Here is a 24772-nt window from a genome sequence, read left to right on the forward strand (position 1 = left end):
AAATGGTTTTTTTTTTTTTTTTTTTTTTTGGTTTTTCGAGACAGGGTTTCTCTATGTAGCTTTGCGCCTTTCCTGGAACTCACTTGGTAGCCCAGGCTGGCCTCGAACTCACAGAGATCCGCCTGCCTCTGCCTCCCAAGTGCTGGGATTAAAGGCGTGCGCCACCACCGCCCGGCAGGATAAATGTTTTACATTGCTATAGATTTTAATTTATTACAAATTTAAAGTTAATTTTATTATATAGTATATATTTCTACATTAATTAAAAAATTTTACAAATCAAAACAACTCTGAGATACCGTCTTACACCTGTCAGAATGGCTATGATCAAAAACTGAAGACACCTTATTTTGGAGAGGATGTGGAGCAAGAGAACATTCCTCTTTAAACTTGTACAACCACTTTGGAAATCAGTATGGCATTTTCTGAGAAAATTGGGAATCAATCTACCCAAATACACAGCTCTGCCACTCTTGGGTATATACCCACAGAATCCTCAATCTTACCACAAGGACACATGCTCAACTATGTTAATAGTAGCATTAATCATAATAGCTAGAGCATGGAAAAAACCTAGATGCCCCTAAACTGAAGAATGGATAAAGAAGATGTGGCACATATACACAATGGAGTACAGCACAGCAGTAAAGAACAATGATATCATGAAATTCGCAGGCAAATGGATGGAACTAGAAAATATCATCCTGAGTGAGGTAACCCAGACAAAGAGGGACAAACATGGTATGCACTCACTCATAAATGGATACCAGATGTAAAGCCAAGTGTAATCAGACTACAATCCACAGCTTCAGAGAAGCTCGTTAACAAGGAGGATTCTAAGAGGGACACAGAGAGCCCAGTGAAGGAGAAATAGATGAGATGTGCAAGATCAAACTGGGGGAAAGGAGGGGTAATGGAGGGCAAGGAATGGGGGATGAGAACATAAGGAAATGGGATTTCGAGCTGGACCAGGGCCAGATTGGGAGAGAAAAAAAAGTGATACCATGATAAATGAAGAAGAAACAGGGTGCTAGGGAAGTTCTCAGGAATCCACAAGGATGACCCCACCTTAGACTATTAGTAATATTGGAGATGGTGGCTGAACTGGTCTATTCCAGTACCCGGATTAATGAATACCTTAACTGTCATCATAGAGCCTTCATTCAGTTACTGATGGAAGCAGATATATAGATCCATGGCTGGGCACCAGGCTGAGCTCCAGCAGTCCAATGGATGAGAGAGAGGATGGATTCTATAAGCAAGAGACATTGAGATCATGATGGGAAAACATACAGAGATGACCAGCCACACTAGTGGAAACCCATGCATTGTGGACTACTAGCTGTGGAGCCCCCATGAGACTGGATGAGGCCCTCTAGATAGGCATGACAATTGTTTAGCTTGAACTGTTTGGAGGGCCCCAAAGCAGGGGGATAAGGATCCATCCCTGGTGCATGAGCAGGCTTTTTGGAGTCCAGTGCCTAAGATGTGCAGGCTTGGTGCAGGAGGGAGGGGCTTAGACCTACTTCAACTGTTTGCACCAGGCTCTGCTAACTCCTTTTGGGAGACCTTGTATTGGAGGCGGGAATGGGGTGCAGATTGGGGGGAAAGATAGGGACAGAAAGAGGGAGGAGGGAGGATATACAGTTCGTGTAAAATGAATAGAAAAAATTTTAATAATAATAATAATAGCTTAAATCATATTAAAACCACACACTCTAATAGTGGGAGACTTCAACAGCCCACATACACCAATAGACAGGTCTCCCAGACAGAAACTTAACAGAGAAATAAGGGAACTAATAGATGTTATGACTCAAATGGACTTAACAGACATATATAGAACATTCACTCAAACACAAAGAATATACCTTCTTGGCACCTCAGGGAACCTTATCTGAAACTGAACACATACTTAGCCATCATGCAGATCTCAAAAGATGCAAGAAATTGGAATAATGCCCATTATCTTATCAAATCACCATGGCTTAAAGTTTTCATTCAACAACACCACAAATAGCAGAAAGCCTAAAAACTCATGGAAACTGAACAACACTCAACTTAATCACCACTGGGTCAAGGAGGAAATAAAGAAAGACATTAAAGACTTTCTAGAATTCAATGAAAAGCAGTGCACAACATACCCAAACTTATGGGACACTATGAAAGCAGTGGTGAGAGGAAAGTTCATAGCACTGTGTCTACATGAAGAAATTGGGGAAATCTCATACTAGCAACTTAACAGCACACCTGAAGGCTCTAGAACAAAAAGAATCATCCTCACCCTGGAGGTGTAGATGACAGGAAATAATCAAAGTGAGGGCTGAAATCAACAAAATAGAAACAAAGAGCTCAATACAATGAATCAATGAAACAAAGAATTGCTTCTTTGAGAAAGTCAACAAGGTAGACAAACCCATATTCAAACTAACCAAAAAGCAGAGAGAGAATATCCAAATTAACAAAATCAGAAATGAAAAGGGGGTCTTAATAACAGACACTGGAGAAATCCAGAGATTCATTAAGTCATATAATCGATGATAAAGTTCTGTATGCTGTGAATATGTGTTGCTCTGATTGGTTGAGTAATAAATCTGTTTGGCCAATGGTGAGGCAGAGTAAGGTTAGACAGGACATTCTAACTAAAGAGAGATAAAGGCATAGAGCAGAGGAGACACTGCTAGCCACTGCCAGGAGAAGCAAGATGTAAAGAGCTGCAAGTCACAAGCCACGTGGCAGAGTATAGATGTATAGAAATGGGTTAATTTAAGAGATAAGAGATAGCTAGCAAGAAGCCTGCCATGACCATAGTTTAAAAATAATGTAAGTTCTATGGATTTACTTGGGTCTGAGCAGCTGCAGGTCCACAGGGCCATGGGAGCTGGTTGGGACCAGAAAATCTTCAGCTATATTCATACTTCAAAAACTTATACTACAAAAAATTGGAAAATCTAAAAGAAATGGGCAATTTTCTGGATAGGTAACACATATTAAATGAAATCAAGATCAGAGAAATAATTTAAATAGAACTCTAATCCCTAAGAAAATAGAAATAGTCATCAATAGTCTCCCAAACAAAAAAGCTCAGGGTCAGAATGTTTCAGCACAGAATTCTACCAGAATTTCAAAGAAGAGCTAATACCAATACTCCTCAAATTGTTTCACACAATAGAAACATAGGGAATATTGACAAACACTTTTTGAGGCTACAGTTACCCTTATACCTATACCACACATATACACAACAAAGAAAGAGAATTACAGACCAATCTTCCTCATGAACACTGATGCAAAAATACCCAATAAAATGCTGGAAAACTGAATCCAAAACCACATAAAATTCATTTACCAAATAGGCTTTGTTTCAGAAATGCATGTGTGGTTTAATGTACAAAAATCTGTCAATGTAATACACCAAATAAAGAAACGAAAAGAAAAACCATATAATCATCTCATTAGATGCTAATAAAGCCGTTGACAAAATCCAACACCACTTCATGATAAAAGTCTTAGAGAAATCAGGGATACAAGAAACATACCAAACATAATAAAAAACAATATACAGCAAGCTGACAGCCAACGTCAAGTTAAATGGATAGAAATTCAAAGCGATTCCACAAAAATGAAGGACAAGACAAGGCTGTCCACTCTCAACATCTATTAAATATAGTACTCAAAGTTCTAGCTGGAGCAATAAGACAGCAAAAGGAGATCAAGGGCTACAAATTGGAAAGGAAGAAGTCAAACTTTTGGTATTTGCAGATGATATAATAGTCTACATAAATGACCCCCAAAATTCTCCAGGAGAAATCCTACAGCTTATAAACACCTTAGATAATAATGTGGCAGGATACAAGATTAACTAAAAAAAATAAGTAGCTCTCATATATACAAATGATAAATGGTCTGAGAAAGAAATCAGAGGAATGATTTTTTTTGTTCTTTGTTTTTCGAGACAGGGTTTCTCTGTGTAGCTTTGCGCCTTTCCTGGAACTCACTCTGTAGACCAGGCTGGCCTTGAACTCACAGAGATCCACCTGGCTCTGTCTCCTCAGTGCTGGGATTAAAGGTGTGCACCACTACTGTTCTGCCAACATCCTTTATAATAGCCACAAATAACATAAAATATTGTGAAGTAATTCTAAGCAAGCAAATAAAAGACTTGTATGACCAGAACTTTAAATCTTTGAAGAAAAATTGAAGATATCAGAAAATGGAAAGATCTCCCATGTTCTTGAATAGGTAGGATTACCATAGTAAAAAATGGAAATCTTATAAAAATCAATTTACAGATTGAATGCAATCCCCATCAAAATCCCAATGCAATTCTTCACAGACCTGGAAAGAACAATACTCAACGTCATATGGAAAAACAAAAAAACCCAGGATAGCTAGAACAGTCCTATATAATAAAGCCAACTCTGCAGGAATCACAATCCCTGACTTCAAGCTCTACTATAGAGTTATAGTAATAAAAATATCTTGTTATTGATTTTAAAGCAGACATATGCATCAATGGAATAAAATCAAAGACCCCAAGTTTTGACAAAGAAGTCAAAATTTTACAATTGAAAAAAGAAAGCCACTTCAACAAATTGCAATGGCATGACTGGATGTCAACCTGTAGAAGAATGTAAATAGATCTGTATCTATCATTATGAACAAAACTCAAATCCAATTGGGTCAAATACCTCAACATAAATCCAATTACACTGAACCTGATGGAAGTGTAAGTGGGAAGTCATCTTGAACACATCGGCACAGAACACTACTTCCTGAATATTAGACCAGTAGTACAGTCACTGAGATCAACAATTAATAAATAGGACCTTCTGAAATGGAAAATCTTCTGTAAGGCAAAGGACATGTTCAATAAGACAAAATAGTGTCCTATAGAATGGAAAAAATGTCTTCATCAATCCCACATCTGACAGAGGGCTAATCTTTAAAATATATAAAGAATTCAAGAAACTAGACACCAAAACACCAAATTATCCAATTAAAAAATAGGCTACACTTTGCTTCTTCCTATTCTCATGTGGTCTTTGTTTATCATGGTCTCTTATTTCTTTTCTCCTTGAGAGGTCCACAGAAATCCACAAAGATACCTCCATAATAGACTACTGGCAATGGTTGAGAGAAAGCCCGAACTGACCTACTCTGGTGATAGGATGGCCAAACACCCTAATTGTCGTGCTATAAATTTCATCCAATGACTGAAGGAACCGGATGCAGAGATCTATGGCCACACCACAGGTGGAGCTCCAGGTGTCCAATTGGCAAGAAAGAGTAGGGTTTGTATGAGCGAGGATTGTTGAGAGCAAGATTGGAAAAAGGATAGGGACAAAGAGCCAAAAGAATGGAAACACATAAACTATGAACCAATATCTGAGAAGCTCCCAACTGGATCAGACCCTCTGGATAAGTGAGACAGTTGATTAGCTTGAACTGTTTGGGAGGCATCCACGCAGTGGGACTGGGATCTGTCCTCAGTGCATGAGCTGGCTGTGTGGAACCTGGAGCTTATGCAGGGACACTTTGCTCAGCCTAGGAGGGGGGAACTGGACCTGCCTGGACTGAATCTACCAGGTTGAACTCAATCCCCAGGGGAGTCTTTGCCCTGGAGAAGATGGGAATGGGTAGTGAGCAGGGGAAAGGTGGGGGTGGGACAGGAGGGGGAGGACAAGGGAATCTGTGGCTGATATGTAAAATTAAATTAAATTATAAAATAAAAATTATAGAAAAATGGGCTACATATCTAAACAGAATTCTCTACAGAAGAATTTCAAATGGCCAAAAGACATTTAAGGAATTGCTTAATACCCTTAGCCTTCTGGGAAATTCAAATCAAAACAACTCTGAGAGATGCCATCTTACACCTGTTAGAATGGCTCAAATCAAAATCACTGATGACAGCTTATGTTGGAGAGTATGTGAAGCATGGGGAACACTCCTCCACTTTTGGTGGCAGTGCAAACTTATACAGCTACTTTGGAAATCAGTATGGCAGTGTCTCAGAAAACTGAGAATCAATGACCCAATGATACCACTCTTGGGCATATACCCAAGGGTTGCTCAATCATACCACAAGGACACTTGCTCAACTATGTTTACATCAGCATCATTCCTAATAGCCATAACCTGGATCAACCTAAATGCCCCTCAACCAAAGAATGAATAAAGTAATTGCAATACATTTACATAATGAAATATTACTGTGGTTAAAAAAAATATCAGGAAATTTGAAGGCAAATGAATAAAACTAGAAAAAAAATCATTCTGAGTTAGGTAACTGATACCCCCAAAGATAATTATACTCACTCATATGTGGATAATAGATGTAAAGCAAAGGATAACCACGTTACAACCCACAGCCTTAGGGAATCTAGGTTACAAGGAGGACCCTAAGAGGGATGCCTGGATCACACTGGGTAGGCTTCCTGGGTAAACTGGGAGTGGGGTGGTAAAAAGTGTGGGGTATGGGAACATGAGGGATCAGGATGGTCAAGTTGGGGAGGGCAACAAAAGAGATATCTTAATAGAGGCAGCCATTATGGGGTTAGGGAGAAACCTGGTGCCTGGGAAACTCCCACAGTTCCACAAGAATGACCCTATCTCTGAATCCTAGCAAGTGTGGAGAGGGTGCCTGAACTAGCCTTATCCTATAATCAGATAGGTGACTATACCAATTGTCGTCATAGAACCTTCATCCTGTAACTGGTGGAAGCAGTTTCAGAAATCCACAGCCAAGCACTGGGCTGAGTTTAGGAGTCCAGTTGGAGAGGGAGGAGGGAATTTTTAAGCTAGTGGGAGTCAAGATCATGATGGGAAAACCCATAGAGACATATTACCTGAGTTGTGGGAGCTCACAGATATCCTAGACAGATAACTAGGAATCCTTCATGGGACCCACCTAGGCCCTCTGTATGTGGGTGACATTTGTGTAGCCTTATATGTTTTTGGGGCCCCTAGCAGTGGGACTAGGTTCTGTCCCTGGCACATGAGCTGGCTTCTTGGAACCCATTACGTATGGTGGGATGCCTTGCTCAGCCTTGATGCAGAGGGAAGCAGCTCTGTCCTGCCACAACTTGTTATGCCATGCTTTGTTGACTATTAGGGGAAGCCTTATCATTTTGCAGGAGTAGATGGGAGTATAGAAAACATGTGTTGAGGGAACTGGAGAAAAGCAGAGAGTAGAAACTGGTTGGTATGTAAAATAAACCAAAAACTTAATAAGAAAAAATGAAAAAAAAAACAGAAAAATGAACAGTAGCACCTAGTTTTATGACTTAATCAGTACTATTTTTGCCTCTTCTTTGTCTCTAATCCAGGCTTCTATTAATATTCAAGTAGACTATTCCCTATGATACCTATGGAACACCTCAAGACAAACCTCTTTCTTGTGCATGAAAATGTTAAAAATAAGCTAACAGAATGAATGAGGACTAGAGGGTTCTAAAAGATTATGTGGTAGCAGTCTACACTGTAGTTATTAACCTTGCATGATGTTTAGAAAAATGAATAGAAACACTTAATTTTGTAACTTAATCAGTACTACTTTTGCTTCTTCTCTATGTCTAATCTATGCTCCTATTAATATTGAAGTAGAAGGATCTCCCTATTCTGATCACTAAATAGCCCATCTAGGCTCTCTGACCTTAAGATTTCATATGATGCCCCAACATTTTAGCACAGAACTTAATGAAAGGCCCATGGTGCTTCAAATATGACAACAGAATGTGGCTGATTACAAGGTTTGATCCATAGAATTGAGGTCCAGGTCATTTGTTAAAACTTTATTATGCATCTTATTTTCTTCATTTTACATGGAGAAACTTTATATTTTGACACAATATTTAATGAAGAGAAAGCAGCTTTTAACCCTTTAGATTTGCTTACAGTTGTAAATAAGCTAGATAAACTTAATGAATATATTCAGCTTTAGCATTTGTGACTCTGAACTTGTGAAAAGAATTTATCTTTGGTCTTAACAAAATAATGTAGCATTTTGGGGCAAAAATGCAAAGAAATAGCCCTGCACTTGAGGCTAAGATAGAGAAGACCTCCACAGCCACCAGAGCCTTGCCTTTGGTGCTTTGGTAGACAGCTAGAAAGGTGACCCAAACACTGCAGAACACCAGCATGCTGAATGTCAGGAACTTAGTTTCATTGAATGTGTCAGGCAGATTCCTGGCCAGGAAAGCTATAGTGAAACTTGCCAGGGCAAGAGAGCCCATGTATCCCAGGACACAGTAGAAGGAAATCACTGAACCTTTGTTGCAAACAATGATGATGTGTCCATGTTCCATGTGTACATTAGCATCAACAAATGGAGGAGAAGTTCCTATCCAGATTCCACAGAGAAGCATTTGAATCATAGTACACACGGGGATGATGAAGTTAGGTGCCCCTGAAACCAGCAGTGACCTCATTCTTTTATCTGGAACAGTGACTTTGAATGCCAGTACTACAGTAATAGTCTTTGCCAAGACAGTAGAGGTGGCTACAGTGAAGACAATTGCAAATGTGGTCTGCTGCATTATGCAGGTGATTGTATGTGGATGGCCGATGTAGAGCAAGGGACAGAGGAAGCAAAAGATGAGGGAGATGAGTAGGACATAGCTGAGAGTTCTGTTATTGGCCTTGACAATGGGAGTGTCTTGGTGCTTCAAGAAGACACAGAATACAAGAGTTGTGAGAGCAGAGAAGCACAGAGCCAAGCAGACTAGAGATATTCCCAAAGGATCTTCATAAGCCAGAAAGGTTACAACTTTCTTGAGGCAGTGGGTTTGATATGTGTTGGCATACTGATCAGGTGGACACTTCACACATTCATCCATGTCTGGTATAGGAAAGGCATTGTTATTAGTTTTAATTTTTTTGTACAAGATATGCAAAATAATAATGCATTGGAAAGTCATAGATAAATTAGCCTTACATCTTGTGGTCAATGGAAATCTAAATATGGTTGATTCATAGGGTTTAATCACAATTTTCAAAACTTATCATTTTTATGAAAACACTTTTTAATATTTAATCTTACATACTCATGAATTTCCTAGTATTTTTCAAAAACAATAAAGTACTGTCACATAATATTTATATATATGCTACAACATACCTTGGATGGGATCATTACTGGAAGCACACTTTTTTATCATTATTTTGTGCAATATGTAAAACAAGAACTTAGGATGAGCTGCTTCCATGCATATTATGGTCCATCAACCACAAATTTGATTCCACATTAATGGCCTCATAGGGCTCCTTGAACATACAAACTCAACATACTTTATGTTTTTTAAAGAACGTACAACATATACTTTAAGCAATATAATCTTTGTCATCCTAATATTTGTTCTTATACACATAAATAAGTATATTCCTTACTCCTCATCATGGAAAATTATCTTGGCACAGACAGAGACCATTAGGGAAAAACACAACCAATGAAAATGTAAAGTTTTCAAAGAAGGAGTTTGGTAATGTTCCTTCTGATTCTATTATGTGGAACAATTTAGAGAGTATTGGTATTAATGCTTCTTTGAAGATCCGGTAGAATTCTGCGCTGAAACCATCTGGTCCTGGGCTTTTTTTGGTTGGGAGACTTTTAATGACTGTTTCTATTTCCTTAGGGATTATTGGACAGTTTAAATAGTTTATCTGGTCTTGATTTAACTTAGGTTTGTGGTACCTACCCAGAAAATTGTCCATTTCTTTTAGGTTTTCCTATAATTACCCTCATTCTTAAACCAAACAAGGATACAACAAAGAAAAAGAACTACAGACCGATATCCCTCATGAACATTGATGCAAAAATACTCAATAAAATACTGGCAAACAGACTCCAAGAACACATCAGAATAATTATCCACCATGATCAAGTAGGCTTCATCCCAGGGATGCAAGGGTGGTTCAACATACGAAAATCCATCAATGTAATACACCATATAAACAAACTCAAAGAAAAAACCACATGATCATTTCACTAGATTCAGAAAAGGCATTTGATAAAATCTTATACCCCTTCATGATAAAAGTCTTGGAGCAATCAGGAATACAGGGAGCATGCCTAAACATAATAAAGGTATTTTACAGCAAGCCAACAGCCAACATCAAATTAAATGGAGAGAAACTCAAATCAAGAATGAGGTAAGTTGGTCCACACTCCCCATACTTATTCAATATAGTACTTGAAGTTCTAGCCAGAGCAATAAGACAACACAAGGATAATAAGGGGATACAAATTGGAAAGGAAGAAGTCAAGCTTTCCCTATTTTCAGATGACATGATAGTATACTTGAGTGACCCCAAATATTCCACCCAGGAACTGATAAAGCTTATAAACACCTTCAGCAACATTGCAGGATACAAGATCAACTCAAAAAAATCAGTAGCCCTCCGATATACAATGGACAAAGAAGCTGAGAAGGAAATCAGAGATACATCACCCTTTACAATAGCCACAAATGACATAAAATACCTTGGGGTAACACCAGCCAAGCAAGTGAAGGACCCAAATGACAAGAATTTTAAGTCCCTTAAAAAAAGAAATTGAAGAAGATGTCAGAAAATGGAAAGATCTCTCATTCTCATGGATAGGCAGGACCAACATAGTGAAAATGGCATTTTTACCAAAAGCAATCTAAAGATTCAATGCAATCCACATCAAAACACCAACACAATTCTTCACAGACCTGCAAAGAATAATACTCAACTTCATGTGGAAAAACAAAAAACCCAGGATAGACAAAAGAATCCTGTACAATAAAACAACCTCTGGAGGCATCATGATCCCTGACTTCAAGCTCTACTTTAGAGTTACAGTAATAAAAACAGCTTGGTATTGTCATAAAAGCCAACAAATGGACCAATGGAATTGAATTGAAGACCCTGACATTAACTCACACACCTATGAACATATAATTTTTGACAAAGAAGCCAACACTGTGCAATGGAAAAAAGAACGCATCTTCAACAAATGGTGCTCGCATAACTGGATATCAAACTGAAGAAGGCTGCAAATAGATCCATATCTGTCACTGTGCACAAAACTTAAGTCCAAGTTGATTAAGGACTTCAACATAAATCCAGCTACTCTGAGTCTGCTAGAAGAGAAAGTAGGAAGTAGTCTTGAACGCATTGGCACAGGAGATCACTTCCTAAATATAACACCAGTAGCATAGACACTGAGACAAACAATCAATCAATGGGACCTCTTGAAACTGAGAAGCTTTTGTAGAGCAAAGGATACAGTCAACAAGGCAAAGCGACAGCCTACAGAATGGGAAAAGATCTTCACCAACCCCACATCTGACAGAGGACTGATATCTAGAATATATAAGGAACCCAAGAAATTAGACATCAAAATGACCAACAGTCCAATTAAGAAATGGGCTATAGAACTAAACAGAGAATTCTCAACAGAGGAAACTCAAATGGCTGAAAGACATTTAAGGAATTGTTCAACATCCCTAATCATCAAGGAAATGCAAATCAAAACAACTCTGAGATACCACCTTATGCCTGTCAGAGTGGCTAAGATCAAAAACACTGAAGACACTTTATGCTGGAGAGGATGTGGAACTCGGGGAACTCTCCTCCACTGCTGGTGGGAATGCAAGCTTGTACAACCACTTTGGAAATCAATATGGCGCTTTCTTAAAAACTTGGGAATCAATCTCCCCCAAGATCCAGCTATACCACTCTTGGGCATATACCCAAGAAATGCTCAATAATACCACAAGAGCACTTGCTCAGCTATGTTCATATCAGCATTTTTTGTAATAGCCAAAACCTGGAAATAACCTAGATGCCCTTCAACTGAAGAATGGATAAATAAATTGTGGCACATATACACAATGGAATACTACTCAGCAGAGAAAAACAATGACATCATGAGGTTTGCGGGCAAATGGATGCATCTAGAAAAAATCATGCTGAGTGAGGTAACCCAGACTCAGAAAGACAAGCATGATATGTACTCACTCATATGAGGATACTAGATGTGGATCAAGGATTACTGGACTGCTACTCACATCACCAGTGAGGCTACCTGGAAAACAGGACCCCAAGAAGGACACGAGGATCGCCCAATGATGGAGAAATGGCTGAGATCTACATGAACAACCTGGACATGAGTGTGAGCAATGAAGGGCGAGGGTGGAGGGAAAGAGAGCGGGAGATCCCATGTGGATCAAGAACAGAGAGGAAGAACAAGGAATAGGAGACCATGGTAAATGAAGACCACATGACAAAAGGTAAAACAAAATGCTAAAGAGGCCCACAGAAATCCACAAAGATACCCCCACAAAAGACTGCTGGCAATGGCCGAGAGACAGCCGGGACTGACCTACTCTGGTGATGGGATCGCCAAACACCCTAATAGTTGTGCCATAAACCCCATCCAAGGGCTGAGGAATCTGGATGCAGAGATCCACGGCTAGGCCCTTGGTGGAGCGCCGTGAGTCTAATTAGTGAAAAAGAGGAGAGTTTATATGAGCAAGAATTGTTGAATCCAAGCTTGGATAAAGCACAGGGACAAATAGCGATGCTAATGGAAACACATGAGCTATGAACCAAAAGCTGAGGGGCCCCCAACTGGATCAGGCCCTCTGAATAGGTGAGACAGTTGATTGGCTTGATCTGTTAGGGAGGCATCTAGGCAGTGGCACCAGGTCCTGGGCTCATTGCATGAGTTAGCTGTTTGAAACCTGGGACTTATGCAGGGACTCATGGCTCTATCTGGGAGGAGGGGACTGAACCTTCCTGGACTGAGTCTATCAGGTCGATCTCCATCCTCGGGGGAGGCCTTTCCCTGGAGGAGGTGGAAATGGAGGGTGTGTGTGGGGAAGGTGAGGGGGGCAGGAAGGGGGAGAACAAGGGAATCTGTCGCTGTTATGTAGAACTGAATAGTATTGTAAAATAAAATAAAATAAAATAAAATAAAATAAAATAAAATAAAATGTAAAGTTTTGGAGTCTATTCCAATAGATTCATCTGCAACACTATTTTGTCACTAAGGCTAATGGAAAATTGCATGACAGCTGGTTGGAAAGCTTACAAGAGCCATTTCACAGAGTTTGATGTGAGACTGTGTTTCCTGGGCACATCACAAGCAACATCCACAATGTCTCACCAATATGCCTGCTTAAACATGAGCTGAACATGAACAAAAACTATAGACATGACAAAGATAGTTGGAGAAAGACCATCAGACAACAGCTGTATGCAGAGAACTACAGACAGTTAAGGAATATTGAAAGTGGAATAGATTATCTTCTTCAGAAAAATGCACACCAACAGAATATCTTTGATAACACAAAATAGTCATCCCTGAAAACATAAGAGCTATATCACACATACTGAAGGGGTTGTACAAAGGAATATATGCATATACATAAAATATTTTTATGTGATGTCAATTAATAAGAAAATGGGCCATGAATTTTAAAGTGGGGTGGGAGGCATGTGTGGGAGGAAGGGTAGGGAATGGAATATTATGTAATTGCATTATAATCTCAAAAATAAAAGAAGCAAACAAAAGCATTGATAATATCAATGAAGGCAGAGACAGCATGAACAAATTACCATCTAAATTATCTGCATGTCAAAAGCATCATCTTAGGTTATGTTTCAATGTATTAATTTTGGAAGGGTATATTTTTTTTGCCAGTTTTACTAATTTCTGTAAGATTTGACTCCCCAAGTCTCATGACTGATTAGTATTTATTGAGAAACATCATGGTGAAGATAATGTTCTATATATAAAGGACATAATTTTGAAAGACAGCAATGGATGGGGCTGAGGACCCATAAGTTTGTAATTTACACTGCAGTGCATTCAGTTTTCTTTCAGTTGCCCTGAGCCAACAGGTCATACTGAGCAGTGATGTTTTCACCCAGTACTGAGTCTCTTCATTGAAAGGTGGACATTCTTTTTCAGTTTTTATATTCTCTCTGATTGTTCTGAACAATGTTATCTAAACTAGTAAAACGAAGTATTCAAAAACTTCAACTTTTTATATCCATTTCAAAATTATTATGTTATAAAATATTGTATTTTAAAGCTTTAAGAAATACACATAGGATCAAGGGGAATTTAATCTAACTCTGTTTAGTATCCTTGTATTGGACCAACACAAAAGTCAATTAACAAAGTGGTTTATCTTCTTGAATTTTTCACTGGGTTCTGATATCAAATATGTTTAATATTCAGTATAATTTTTAAAATTGTCCCTCATCTTCACAATCCTTGTGTTAAAATCATATGGAACCATATACATTTTGGTCTCATTCTTCAATAAAACTTTAATTATTTAGCTGTAGCTCATCACTCCAACCACAATTAATTCCATCCCTCAGTTACCTTATATATAAGAATAACATCATTTCAAGTATTTCTATGAAATTCAATATAGATACCACTGTATAGTGAATTAAAAACTCTCTACTCATATTTGTTATGATCATGAGAATTAAATATTTATTTCAGAGTTTAATGTGATGGCCTCCTAACTCAGCTGTTACCTAGAATACTATTGTAAATGAAAACTACCGATGACTGTATTAATCTACCATAGCACACAATACAAAAACACATGTTTCTAAAACATGATACAACATTATTTAGTGTCCACTTCTTATTAGAGCCATTGGGGAACACTTGGAAAAAATGGATGCTGTGGTAGTTTGAATGTGATTATTCTCTGTAATCATATAGAGTGTGGTACTTCTGGGAAGTGTGGCTTTGTTGTTGGAGCAGCATGGTCTTTTTGGAGGAAGTTTGTCACTAGGGGCTGGGCTTTGAGGTCTCCTTTGATCAGGCTCAGTGGGACATCCAGTTCACTTCCTGTTGCCTTTAGATCAAGGTGTATAATTCTTAGCTCCTTCTCCAGTACCATTTCCTTATTCAGCACCATTTCTACCTGCATGCTACCATGTCCCACCATGATGATAATGGACTAAACCTCTTTATTGTAAGTCATTCCAATTAAATGTTTTCCTTCATAGGATTTTCCTTGGTCATAGTGTCTCTTCAAAGCAACAGAAACCCTAAGTAAGACAGAAGTTGGTCTCAGGGACTGAGGTAATGATGTGATAGGCCTGATTGTACTTTTGTTTGAAAGAATATAGATCTTGGGTCTGTAGATTAGAAAAGCAGTAGAATATTTTAAGTGCTGCTTAATAGACAGCATTGGAGACAGTGGTGATGAGTGTCATTTGATGAACTGTGGCAGCCTGGCTCAAAGGGTTTCAGATAAGAAGAATATTAATACAGGGCCTGGACATCATTCTTGTAATATTTTGGTGAAGAATGCAGCTGCTTTCTTCCCTTGTCTGAAGATTCTGCCTGAGGCTAAAGTGAGGAGTTTTGGATTAATTCTATTGGCAGAGCAAATCTCAAAACATTCCAATATTGAGAAAACAGCACAAAAAGTCCCACAAAACTGCCATGTGTGGTTATTAGTGTTACCTCTATTCAAGATTTATAATGAAAAGGAACAAGTGAGCAAGATAAAATACAAATGTATAATTTGATGAGAAAAGGAACAGTAGAAAATGAAATGGAGCTAAGTCCTGTGTTAAGGAGTTAAACTGATTAAGAAATGGAATGAAGGGATTGGTCACCTCATGACAAGATCCTACCCAGATAAGTTTCCAATTTTTGAAAAGGAATTAAAGAAAAGCATAGAGCCTGGTGTGGTGGTGTACACCTTTAATCCCAGCAATCAATAGGAAAATGTTGGCCCGTATCTGAAATTGAAGTCAGCCTGGTCTACAGATTCAGTTTCAGGATAGCTAAGCTCAGGCAGTGAAGGATACCAGTGAAAACAGAAAGTTGGTGACGATGTAATTGAACAAGGGGATCATGCTCCAGCCCCCGCAAGTTGCAGAACTGGGAAGCTTTGGCCATGTGATTCTGGCTTTAAGGATTGAAGAAAAGGATTATGGACACTTCCTCAATGATTAAGGACTGTTGCTGAGGCCAGGCATGTGTCAAGGGTATCCCTGAATGGAGTCCCAGAGAGCCCATTGTGTGAACCTGTGAAGGTGAAGCCTGGATTGCTTTGGAAACCTCAAGGTGTCAGAGATGCCAGACCTTTTGGGGAGAGCTACTAAGAGGTCCTGGAACCAGCACAAGACAGAGAAGTGTGTTACTGTCAGCAAAGCTGAAAGGAGTTTGGGTTATGAAGACTGTTTTGATATCAGGCATGGAGATACAGTTTGTACCTTCCACAGCTGTTTTAAGTTTTGTGTTGGTCAAGTATTTCACTATGCTACCTTCCCTATGTTTTAGAATCGTAATGTATACCCTGTGCTATTGTATGTTGGAAGTATGTGATTTATTTTTGATTTTGATTTTATAGGGGATTATAGTTAAGAGATAGCATGAATCTCAGAAGAGACTTTGTAGTTTGTACTTTTAAACATAGTTGAGACTGTGATAGATTGTGGGGATTTTTGAAGTTGAACTAAATGCATTTTGCATTATGATGTTGTTGGAAGCTTATGAAGGCATGAAAGTGGAGTGTGGTAGTTTGAATGTAATTGGGCCCCATCATCTTATAGGGAGTAGCATTATTAGGAGTTGTGGCATTGTTGGACTAGGTGTGTTCTTGTTGGAGGGAGTGTGCCACTGTTGGGGTGAGCTCTGACATCTCTATTATCAGGCCCAGTATGATACATGTTAATTTTCTTTTGCCTTTGGATCAAGATGTAAAATTTCCAGCTCTTTCTCCAGCACCATGTTTACCTGCATGTCACTATTTCCCACCATGTTGATATTGGACTAAAATTCTGAACTGTAAGCCACCCCTATTAAATTTTTCCTTTATCAGAGTTGCCATGGTCATGATATCTCTTTACAGCATTAGAAACTAACTACAGCAGGTGCATAGTATTCATACCTTTAGTATATTGCAAAGTAGATTAACTTATTACAGTATGCTGAATTCTGAAATATAGGTTAGATGTAGAGGGAAAATTTGCACCCTAAAGAACAGTCTAAGAGAAAATGCTAATTTATTTGTTCTGGATGATGGGATTATAGTGTCGTTCATGAACAAAGCAGTATATTATTTTAAATAGCAGTGTTCTTAAATTTTTTAAGTTTATAATGACATTTATCTTTTTCTTTCCCCAAAAGAGACCTTTGAGAACTATATAAATATGCCATAAAATAAACAATATGTTGATTGTTTTGGTAAATTATATTCTTACTTGTTATGTTTGAAATTTCATTTTCTGGACAGGGGTTACAATCAAAACAGCAGACAGCATTTCCCCACTGAGGGGATTTTCTGAATCCTGGACTGCAAGGCCTGCTGCATATGGAGGGTGAAGTCTGTGGAAAATCAGATACATTTTTGAAATAAAAAGCTCAACATATATGACAAAAACAGCAGTGATTCACAGTATGGATCCACCAAAAAGTCTCCCTTTACACACATGCATCATATTATAAAGCATAATTTCAGTACCTTCTCATGCTTCTCTTTTCCTCCAGACCCAGTTCCACAGTTTTCTCCCTGGTGCTGCACCAGAACACCAGTTACAGCCTTCCCTCCTCTTACCACATGTCCCATGGATGTCGTAGACCATTGCTTCTTAACCTCCCTGTCCTCACTCATCCCCACATCACAGTACCCAACTCTTGCAGGCATGCCCTGCTTAAACAGATGCCCTACCTGCCAGAAAGCTAGGTAGGCTATGGCAGGCCTTCTTCTGTCTCTCTGTTCCCCTTGATACAATCCTGCATTCTCCTCATTAGTGCTGCAGCAGAATGCCATCTGCAGCCTTTTCTCACCCCTGCTTATATCTCATGTCGGTCCAACAAGTTATCCCTTCCTAAACTCCCTCTCCCAATTCATTACTGAATTCCAGCCTTCAACTGTAGTCGGAATCTCCTGCTAATTCAAGTGCCACCCTTCCTAAGTCAACAAGTAGGTTGAAAACAGACTCACAACCTCTTCCTAGTACTCTTGAGGTACAATTATTTTAGTCTCATTCCCAGCTCTGTAGCTGTAAACCTGTTGTGTTCTCCCTTTGCTGTCTTATACTTAATGTGATCCTTAATGGATCACAGAGACCTTCTCCTCTAACGTTCCTTTCCCCAACCAATCCCAACTATCTAGCCTCAAACACGACCAGGCATTCCCTGTAAACAAAGTGACCGAACAGGCCAGGTAACACACAGATAACACACAGACATCACACTCTGAACATCCAGAGAGGAAACAGAAACCAAGGAAAAAACACCAGCCGACAAAGACAAATCCAAACACCAGCACCAAGAATTTTAAGTAGCCAAAACCCAGATGCCAGGATGCCAGCATAAAAATCAATCAAAAACAGCCAGGACAGTATTTCTTCATTAGAGCTCAGCTATCTTACCTCAGCAGGCCCTGAATATCTAAACATACCTGAATGTACAAGAAAAATACCTTCAAATAGCCATTTTGGATTTGATGGGGGTCCCTAAGTAGGAAATTAATGAATTAAAGAAACATGGAAAAGCACAAGCCGACAGTGTAAGGTAATAGATGAAACTGTTTAAGACCTGAAAATGGAAATAGAATCAATAAAAATAACCCCAACCTAGGGAATTCTCAAAATGAAAAATTTAGGAACTAGACATGAACTACAAGGGAAATCTTCACTAACAGAATACAAAAGGTGGGTGGGAGAACATAAGGCATTGAAGACATGATAAAAGAAAATGGTACATATATGAAAGAAATTGTCAAATCTGAAAAAAATCCTGACATGATATCAGGAACATTATGGAGATCAAGCCTAAGAATAGTAGAGAAAGAGGAAGGAGAAGAAACCCAGCTCAAGGGCCCAGACAATATTTTCTATACAATCATAGAAGAAAAATGTCCTAATGTAAAGAAACAGATGACTATAAAGGTACGAGAAGCATAGAGAACACCAAATAGATTGAACCAGAAAAGAAAGTGCTTTTGCCACATAACAGTAAAAACACAAAGCATACAGAAAAATAAAGAATAATAAAATTGGTAAAGAAAATACCAATTAACATGTAAAGACAGGCCTTTTAGAGTTATCCCAACTTATCAATGGAGTCTCTGAAAGACAGAAAATGCCAGACAGAGACCACGTATGCTGCCCAGACTGCTATACTATCCAAAAAACTTTCACCAATCATCAACGGAGAAAATAATGTATTCCATAAATCAGTCAAAATTAAACAATATCTATCTACAAATAAAATTGTACAGAAGATGCTTGAAGTAGAAAAACCTCACATGAGATGACCTTCTGAACAGAGCACCAATATTGGAGGCACTTAGTCTGCCAATTAATAAATGGGACCTCATGAAACTGATAAGCTTATGTAAGGCAAGGGCATCATCAATTAGACAGAGAGGTAGTCTACAGAATAAAAAAAGATCTTTACCAACTCCTCATTTCATAGAAGACTAATATCTAAAACATAGAAGTAATTGAGGAGACTCAAATAATCAATTAATAAGAAAACAAATAATACAATTAAAAAATGGGAACAGACTTACACATGGAATTTTCAGGGAAGAATCTTAAATAGCTGATTAACACAATAGCTGATGTTCCACATCATTAGCCATCAGGGAAACACCAAACAAAACTACTCTGAGTTTCCATCCTACACCTGTCAGATTGGCTAAGTTTAATAACACAAATGATATCTCTTGTCTGGTGAGGATGTGGAATAAGGGGATATCAGTTCCATTGCTGGGGGAGTGCTAATTGTATCCAGAATGGAAATCAAAATGTCAGTTTCTCAGAAATATGACAACAAATATCTCTAGATCGAGCTATACTGGTTTTCTGTATATATCTGAAGGACACTCCATACAACCACAAAGATACTGGATCAACTTCATTCATTGAAGATTTGTTCATGATAATCAGACACTGGAAACAACCTCATCAGAATACTGAATAAAGAAATATAGTATACTTATGCAATTGAATATTACTTAGGTTTTAAAAGAAATGATGTCATGAAATTTGCAGGCAAATGGATGGAACTACAAAGAAAAACCCCATTCTGAGTTAGGTAACCAAGACACAGAAAGATAAATATGGCATGTGTTCACTTATGAGGGAATATTAACTTTTAAATAAAAGATAACCTAGCTCTAATCTATAGATCCAGAGAAGTCTGGTAATGAGGTGGCATGAGAGGGCACAGGGATCTCCCTGTAAGTGGGAAGTAGAAAAGATTTTATTTATAGACTGGGACTGGGTGGTGACAAGAGTGGGGGAATCAGTAAGAAATAGGTTGAAGTGAGAGAGTTAGTGAATAGATACCTCGAATTAGGGGGTCTTTTGAGGAGTGTTGTGGAGACCCAGAGCAATGGAAATCTCATGGAATCTATAAAGGTGATCCTAATGAGGACTTCTAGTAATATAGGATAAAGAGTTCCAAATAACCATCTCATGTAGTGAAGTTAGACTTTCAACCATAGAACTAGGTTACATTCAATTGAATTGTTGGCTAAGGGGATCCCATGGAAATCTCCAATGAGGGCTGCTGCTAAGACAAATCATTGTTCTCTGCAAACTGACAGTGGGGGCTTCCTTGTGGAGGAGAACATGCATTGCAATGCCTACATTGAGCCCTCATCCCTACATTCTACTCTGTTTGTTGCAGAAGACAATTTTCAGGCTACCAAAGATAAATGTGGGTACCAACCCAGCCACAAAATCTTTGACCTAAAATACGTCATGCCAACAAAGTATACTAGGGTCATGGTGGGACAGAACTCATGGGAGTATACAACCAATGTCTCAGTTGAACTATAGTCAACTCCATGAGAAGATATCCATATCCAAAACAGCTTGGGTAACCATGCACCAGAGACTCGATAGCTCAGAGATCAATACCAGTTGGTATAAAAACCAAAACCAATAACATGAATTTTAATGGTGTTCTGCTATATTCATAGATCAGTGCCTTAACCAGTCATCATCAGAGAAGCTTTCTCCAGCAGGAGATGGGAACAGATTCAGAAACCCACAGCCACATAATATGTGGAGAATCTAAGTTTGAGGTCTCCATCAAATACCTCCCATTTGAGTTCAAGGAATCCTGTAGAAGAGGATGTAGAATTGTAAGAGCCAGAAGAGACAGAGGACACCAGGAGAACAAGGTCTTCTGAATCAACTAAGAATGGCAGATATGAGCTCACAGAGACTGAAACAGCAAGTACAGAGCCTACATGGGTCTGCAACAGGTCTAGATTAAAGTAATAGGTTTGAATTTTGTGAGACCCCTGACTGTGAAAATAAGTGGGTCTCTGACTCTTGTGCCAACTCATGGGATTCATTTCTTTCTGTTGGCTTGTCATGACCAACTTCAATATGAAAGTTTTCCCTCCATTTTATTATATTCTTTTGCTATGATTGGTTGTTATCTCTAAGACACCTATTACTTTCTACTGAGAAACAGAAAGGGAGTACATCTGCAGGGGAGAAAGAGGAGGGAGAAACTGGAAAGAGCAGAGGAAAGGTAAACTATAATCAGCATATATTATATGAGAGAAGAACCCTTTTTCAATAGAAGAAAGATAGAACAAAATTTCATTGTTTTTTAAGTTAAATATTATAGATGAAGTTTTCCTGTGTCTCGGACTGCTGGCAGTCAGGACAAATCTCTCTCACTAGCGTCCCCTAAGTAAACACACAGAGGCTTATATTAAATATAAACTGTATGGCCGTGGCAGGCTCCTTGCTATCTAGTTCTTTTATCTGAAATTAACCCATTTCTATAAATCTATACTTTGCCATGTGGATCATAGTTTACCAGTATCTTTACATCTTACTTCTCATGGTGGCAGCCGCTGTCAGCATCTCCTGACTCAGCATTCCCCTTACCAGATGTCTCCTCTCTGCTTATCCCATCTAGACTATGCTTCCTGCCTGGCTACTGGCCAGTCAGTGTTTTATTTATCAATCAATCAGAGTAACAAATTTACAGCATACAGAAAGATATCCCCAGCAAAATTTTATGAATGTATGGGACTTATATATTGTTGAGAGAGAGAGAGAGAGAGAGAGAGAGAGAGAGAGAGAGAGAGAGAGAGAGAGAGAGAGAGAGAATGAATCTAGGAGGGTGGAAAGCAAGTGAGCAATAAGTGTCAAAGTGCTTTATCCCATGTGGAAGCATAAGCAGACCATTTAATTTTAGGCATTTATGCTACACGGAAAGCATTAGAATTAAGACCAAATTACCTGTCTAAGACATGTAGCCCATTCTGTTATTTCATCAGACATATACAATTGTTGGTAATTTGGAACTCCAGAAAACTTTCCTATTTTCACCTTAAGTCCAAAATTTGGTGGAAAATCCATGATGTAGAAAATGTCATACTCTGCATCCAGTTTTAGTTTCTGGTTCATGATTACAAGGTCTCCAGCAGGATTTACAAATTGTATGTTCTTCAGGAAGGAGAACATCTAAAACACAATGGTCATTTTAGTTTCAACTGGGCCTACACATTAGGCCAGATAACATTACATACAATGTTGGTAATGATCCTAATTTTCAATAGCCTTTCATAAAATGTAACTATTATAAGTAATGGAAAAGAAGAAATTCAATATAGGTATAAAGATCATATTGCTTTAAAAATACAATTTTCTTGCTGGAGTTCATGTCTTAACATGTTCACACCGGAAATGTATGCTTGAAGAGTAGTGACACATTCCCTACTTCTTCCTACTAACAGTGTTATTTGATCATAACCTAGGGAATTGAGATCCTAATGGGTTAAAAAGTAGCAAAACTACTTCATATTATTTTGCGTCTCTTCATTACATTGACCAGCAACTTTTTGATCACAAAAGGACAAATCATTTTCTTATTACCATTTAATAATTTCATGAGAAAATATATTTATTCAAATGTTAAAACATGAGATATGTGTGTGGTTGAAACATCTGAGCAAAATTTCTTGACTAGGATTGTAAAATGCTGACTTGGGTGCCAGTGTTGACTGTATCATCATTGATGACACTAACATAATCTACCTCACATGCAGTGCTTGGGTACAGGCACATATGCATTTAGGAAAAAGATTCCTTATTTACATGCATTTAGATCTTATGCTTTCCTTTAAGAACATCATCTCTATGAGATAAATGCTACTCAGTGTAAGACACACTACCTTCCAGGGGTCAAATTCCAGTTCCTTCCCAGCATTATTGGACCATGTGTCTACTTGTTGCAGAAGCACCTCATGGAGTGAATGCGCCACAGAAAACACAGCATTATATATGTTATAGTTTGTATCACTCATGGCCATTCCAGATGGTGTCCTAAATAGCCATTTCAGTAGGGTTTCTGTTGAACAATACTTCAGTTTGTTACAATTATATGATGGTAAAGAACACTTAAAATAAGTCCACCACAGGCTTGCAAGAGAAATTTCAGTACTGTAGTTTGAAGGATGCACTCTCTGCAGAAATTGTTTAAAACCAGATACCTCAGAATGCTGATGTGAGAAAATGAGAGTCCCATGAGGGGATTTAAGCAAGAAATCTCCTCCTACTGTGATCATATCAAATTGTGACACACTGACCCAGATTCTCCAAATGTCTAGAGATTGCCATAGGATAAAGTTCCACTTTAGATGAGATTCTTTGTTTCCATTAACAACCACAGCTTTTGCTGATGATGTCATGATTTGGTTATAATACTTATTTAACATTTTAAAGTATATTATTGTATCTGTTGAGATTATAGTCACAAATGCTAAACAGACAATGTTTCTTTGCACCTCTTTTCTCCATTCAGAAAGAAATTGAATTCCATCATCATCATCTGAAATGATCATTCCCACCCAGTTCCATTTCAGGTGAACCATTAGGGATACCATAGCTAGTGCTAGAGATGTGTCCTTGGGAGACATCTGATACAGGTGAGGAAATTGTTCATGGGCATTGAGGAGAGATTGAAAATGACCATAGTAAAGCTGAAAGACATAGAACATAAGCAACAATATGAAGATGATGGAATGCATAACAGTCGAATATCTAAGTGTCCTAAACAAATGTGGGGAGAATTAGAAAGTATGAATTCTTCATCTAATTATTAAAATCATATCTAATTTCTTGTGATTATCTAAACAAGTACAGATTAAGTTGTCAGGTAAAATATTTCACAGTTCTCTCATGCCCATTTGTGATAAAGTTATGTTTCCCTACAGAAAATGTTTGAGTATTTATGCATTATGGATCAGCATAGACACACTCCCAGTCTCGGCCTTTTCAATTGCTCTTGGAACCCAGGAAGTTAACATAAAGGGAAAAAGTAATTCATTTAAAGTAATCCACCCAGTCTTACCTCTGGAGTTCTGAAGGCGTACAGGAGTGGCACAAAAATGGCAGATTTTCTCCACAATGGTCCAGTAAGTACAACTAAGTATCTTCTCTGTTTTGTGCAGTAGTAGTTAGGAAAATGTTCAGTTCCTCTTGAGGACAAAACAGTTTTTATATGACTAGCAAACAGATCACAGTTAATGTCAACTAGCAGTGAAATATTTGGTAAAATATGAGAGTTCCTGTTGATTTCTTCCATGGCAAAATAAAGAGAGAATATCAAGTGGATGTTCTTTGGTGTCAACCTGAAAACAGGATAATATTAATGAGAGTTTAGGTTCCAAAAACCATAATGTTAATCACACTCATAGTGGGTTCAGCATTGGATTCTTTTTCTTGACCTAGGTTTACGATGACTCACACAGTTCCTATTATTGTG

General features: G+C 38.3%; 1 protein-coding gene across 1 annotated transcript in view; it reads right to left on the reverse strand.

Moving 5' to 3' along the window:
• Positions 1-7922: 7922 nt before the first annotated feature.
• The window catches only part of LOC102917993 (vomeronasal type-2 receptor 116-like), a 43892-nt gene continuing 27042 nt past the window's right edge, over positions 7923-24772 (reverse strand). The window contains exons 2-6 of the mRNA XM_006990772.3: positions 24359-24638; positions 23181-23987; positions 22246-22470; positions 17224-17347; positions 7923-8842 (exon numbers count right to left, since the gene is read on the reverse strand). Of these exons, the coding sequence (XP_006990834.3) occupies positions 7923-8842; positions 17224-17347; positions 22246-22470; positions 23181-23987; positions 24359-24638 (2356 nt within the window). The remainder of the gene's footprint in view (positions 8843-17223; positions 17348-22245; positions 22471-23180; positions 23988-24358; positions 24639-24772) is intronic.

Source organism: Peromyscus maniculatus, chromosome 1 (genome assembly GCF_049852395.1).
Source record: "Peromyscus maniculatus bairdii isolate BWxNUB_F1_BW_parent chromosome 1, HU_Pman_BW_mat_3.1, whole genome shotgun sequence".
NCBI classification, from domain to species: Eukaryota; Metazoa; Chordata; class Mammalia; order Rodentia; family Cricetidae; genus Peromyscus; species Peromyscus maniculatus.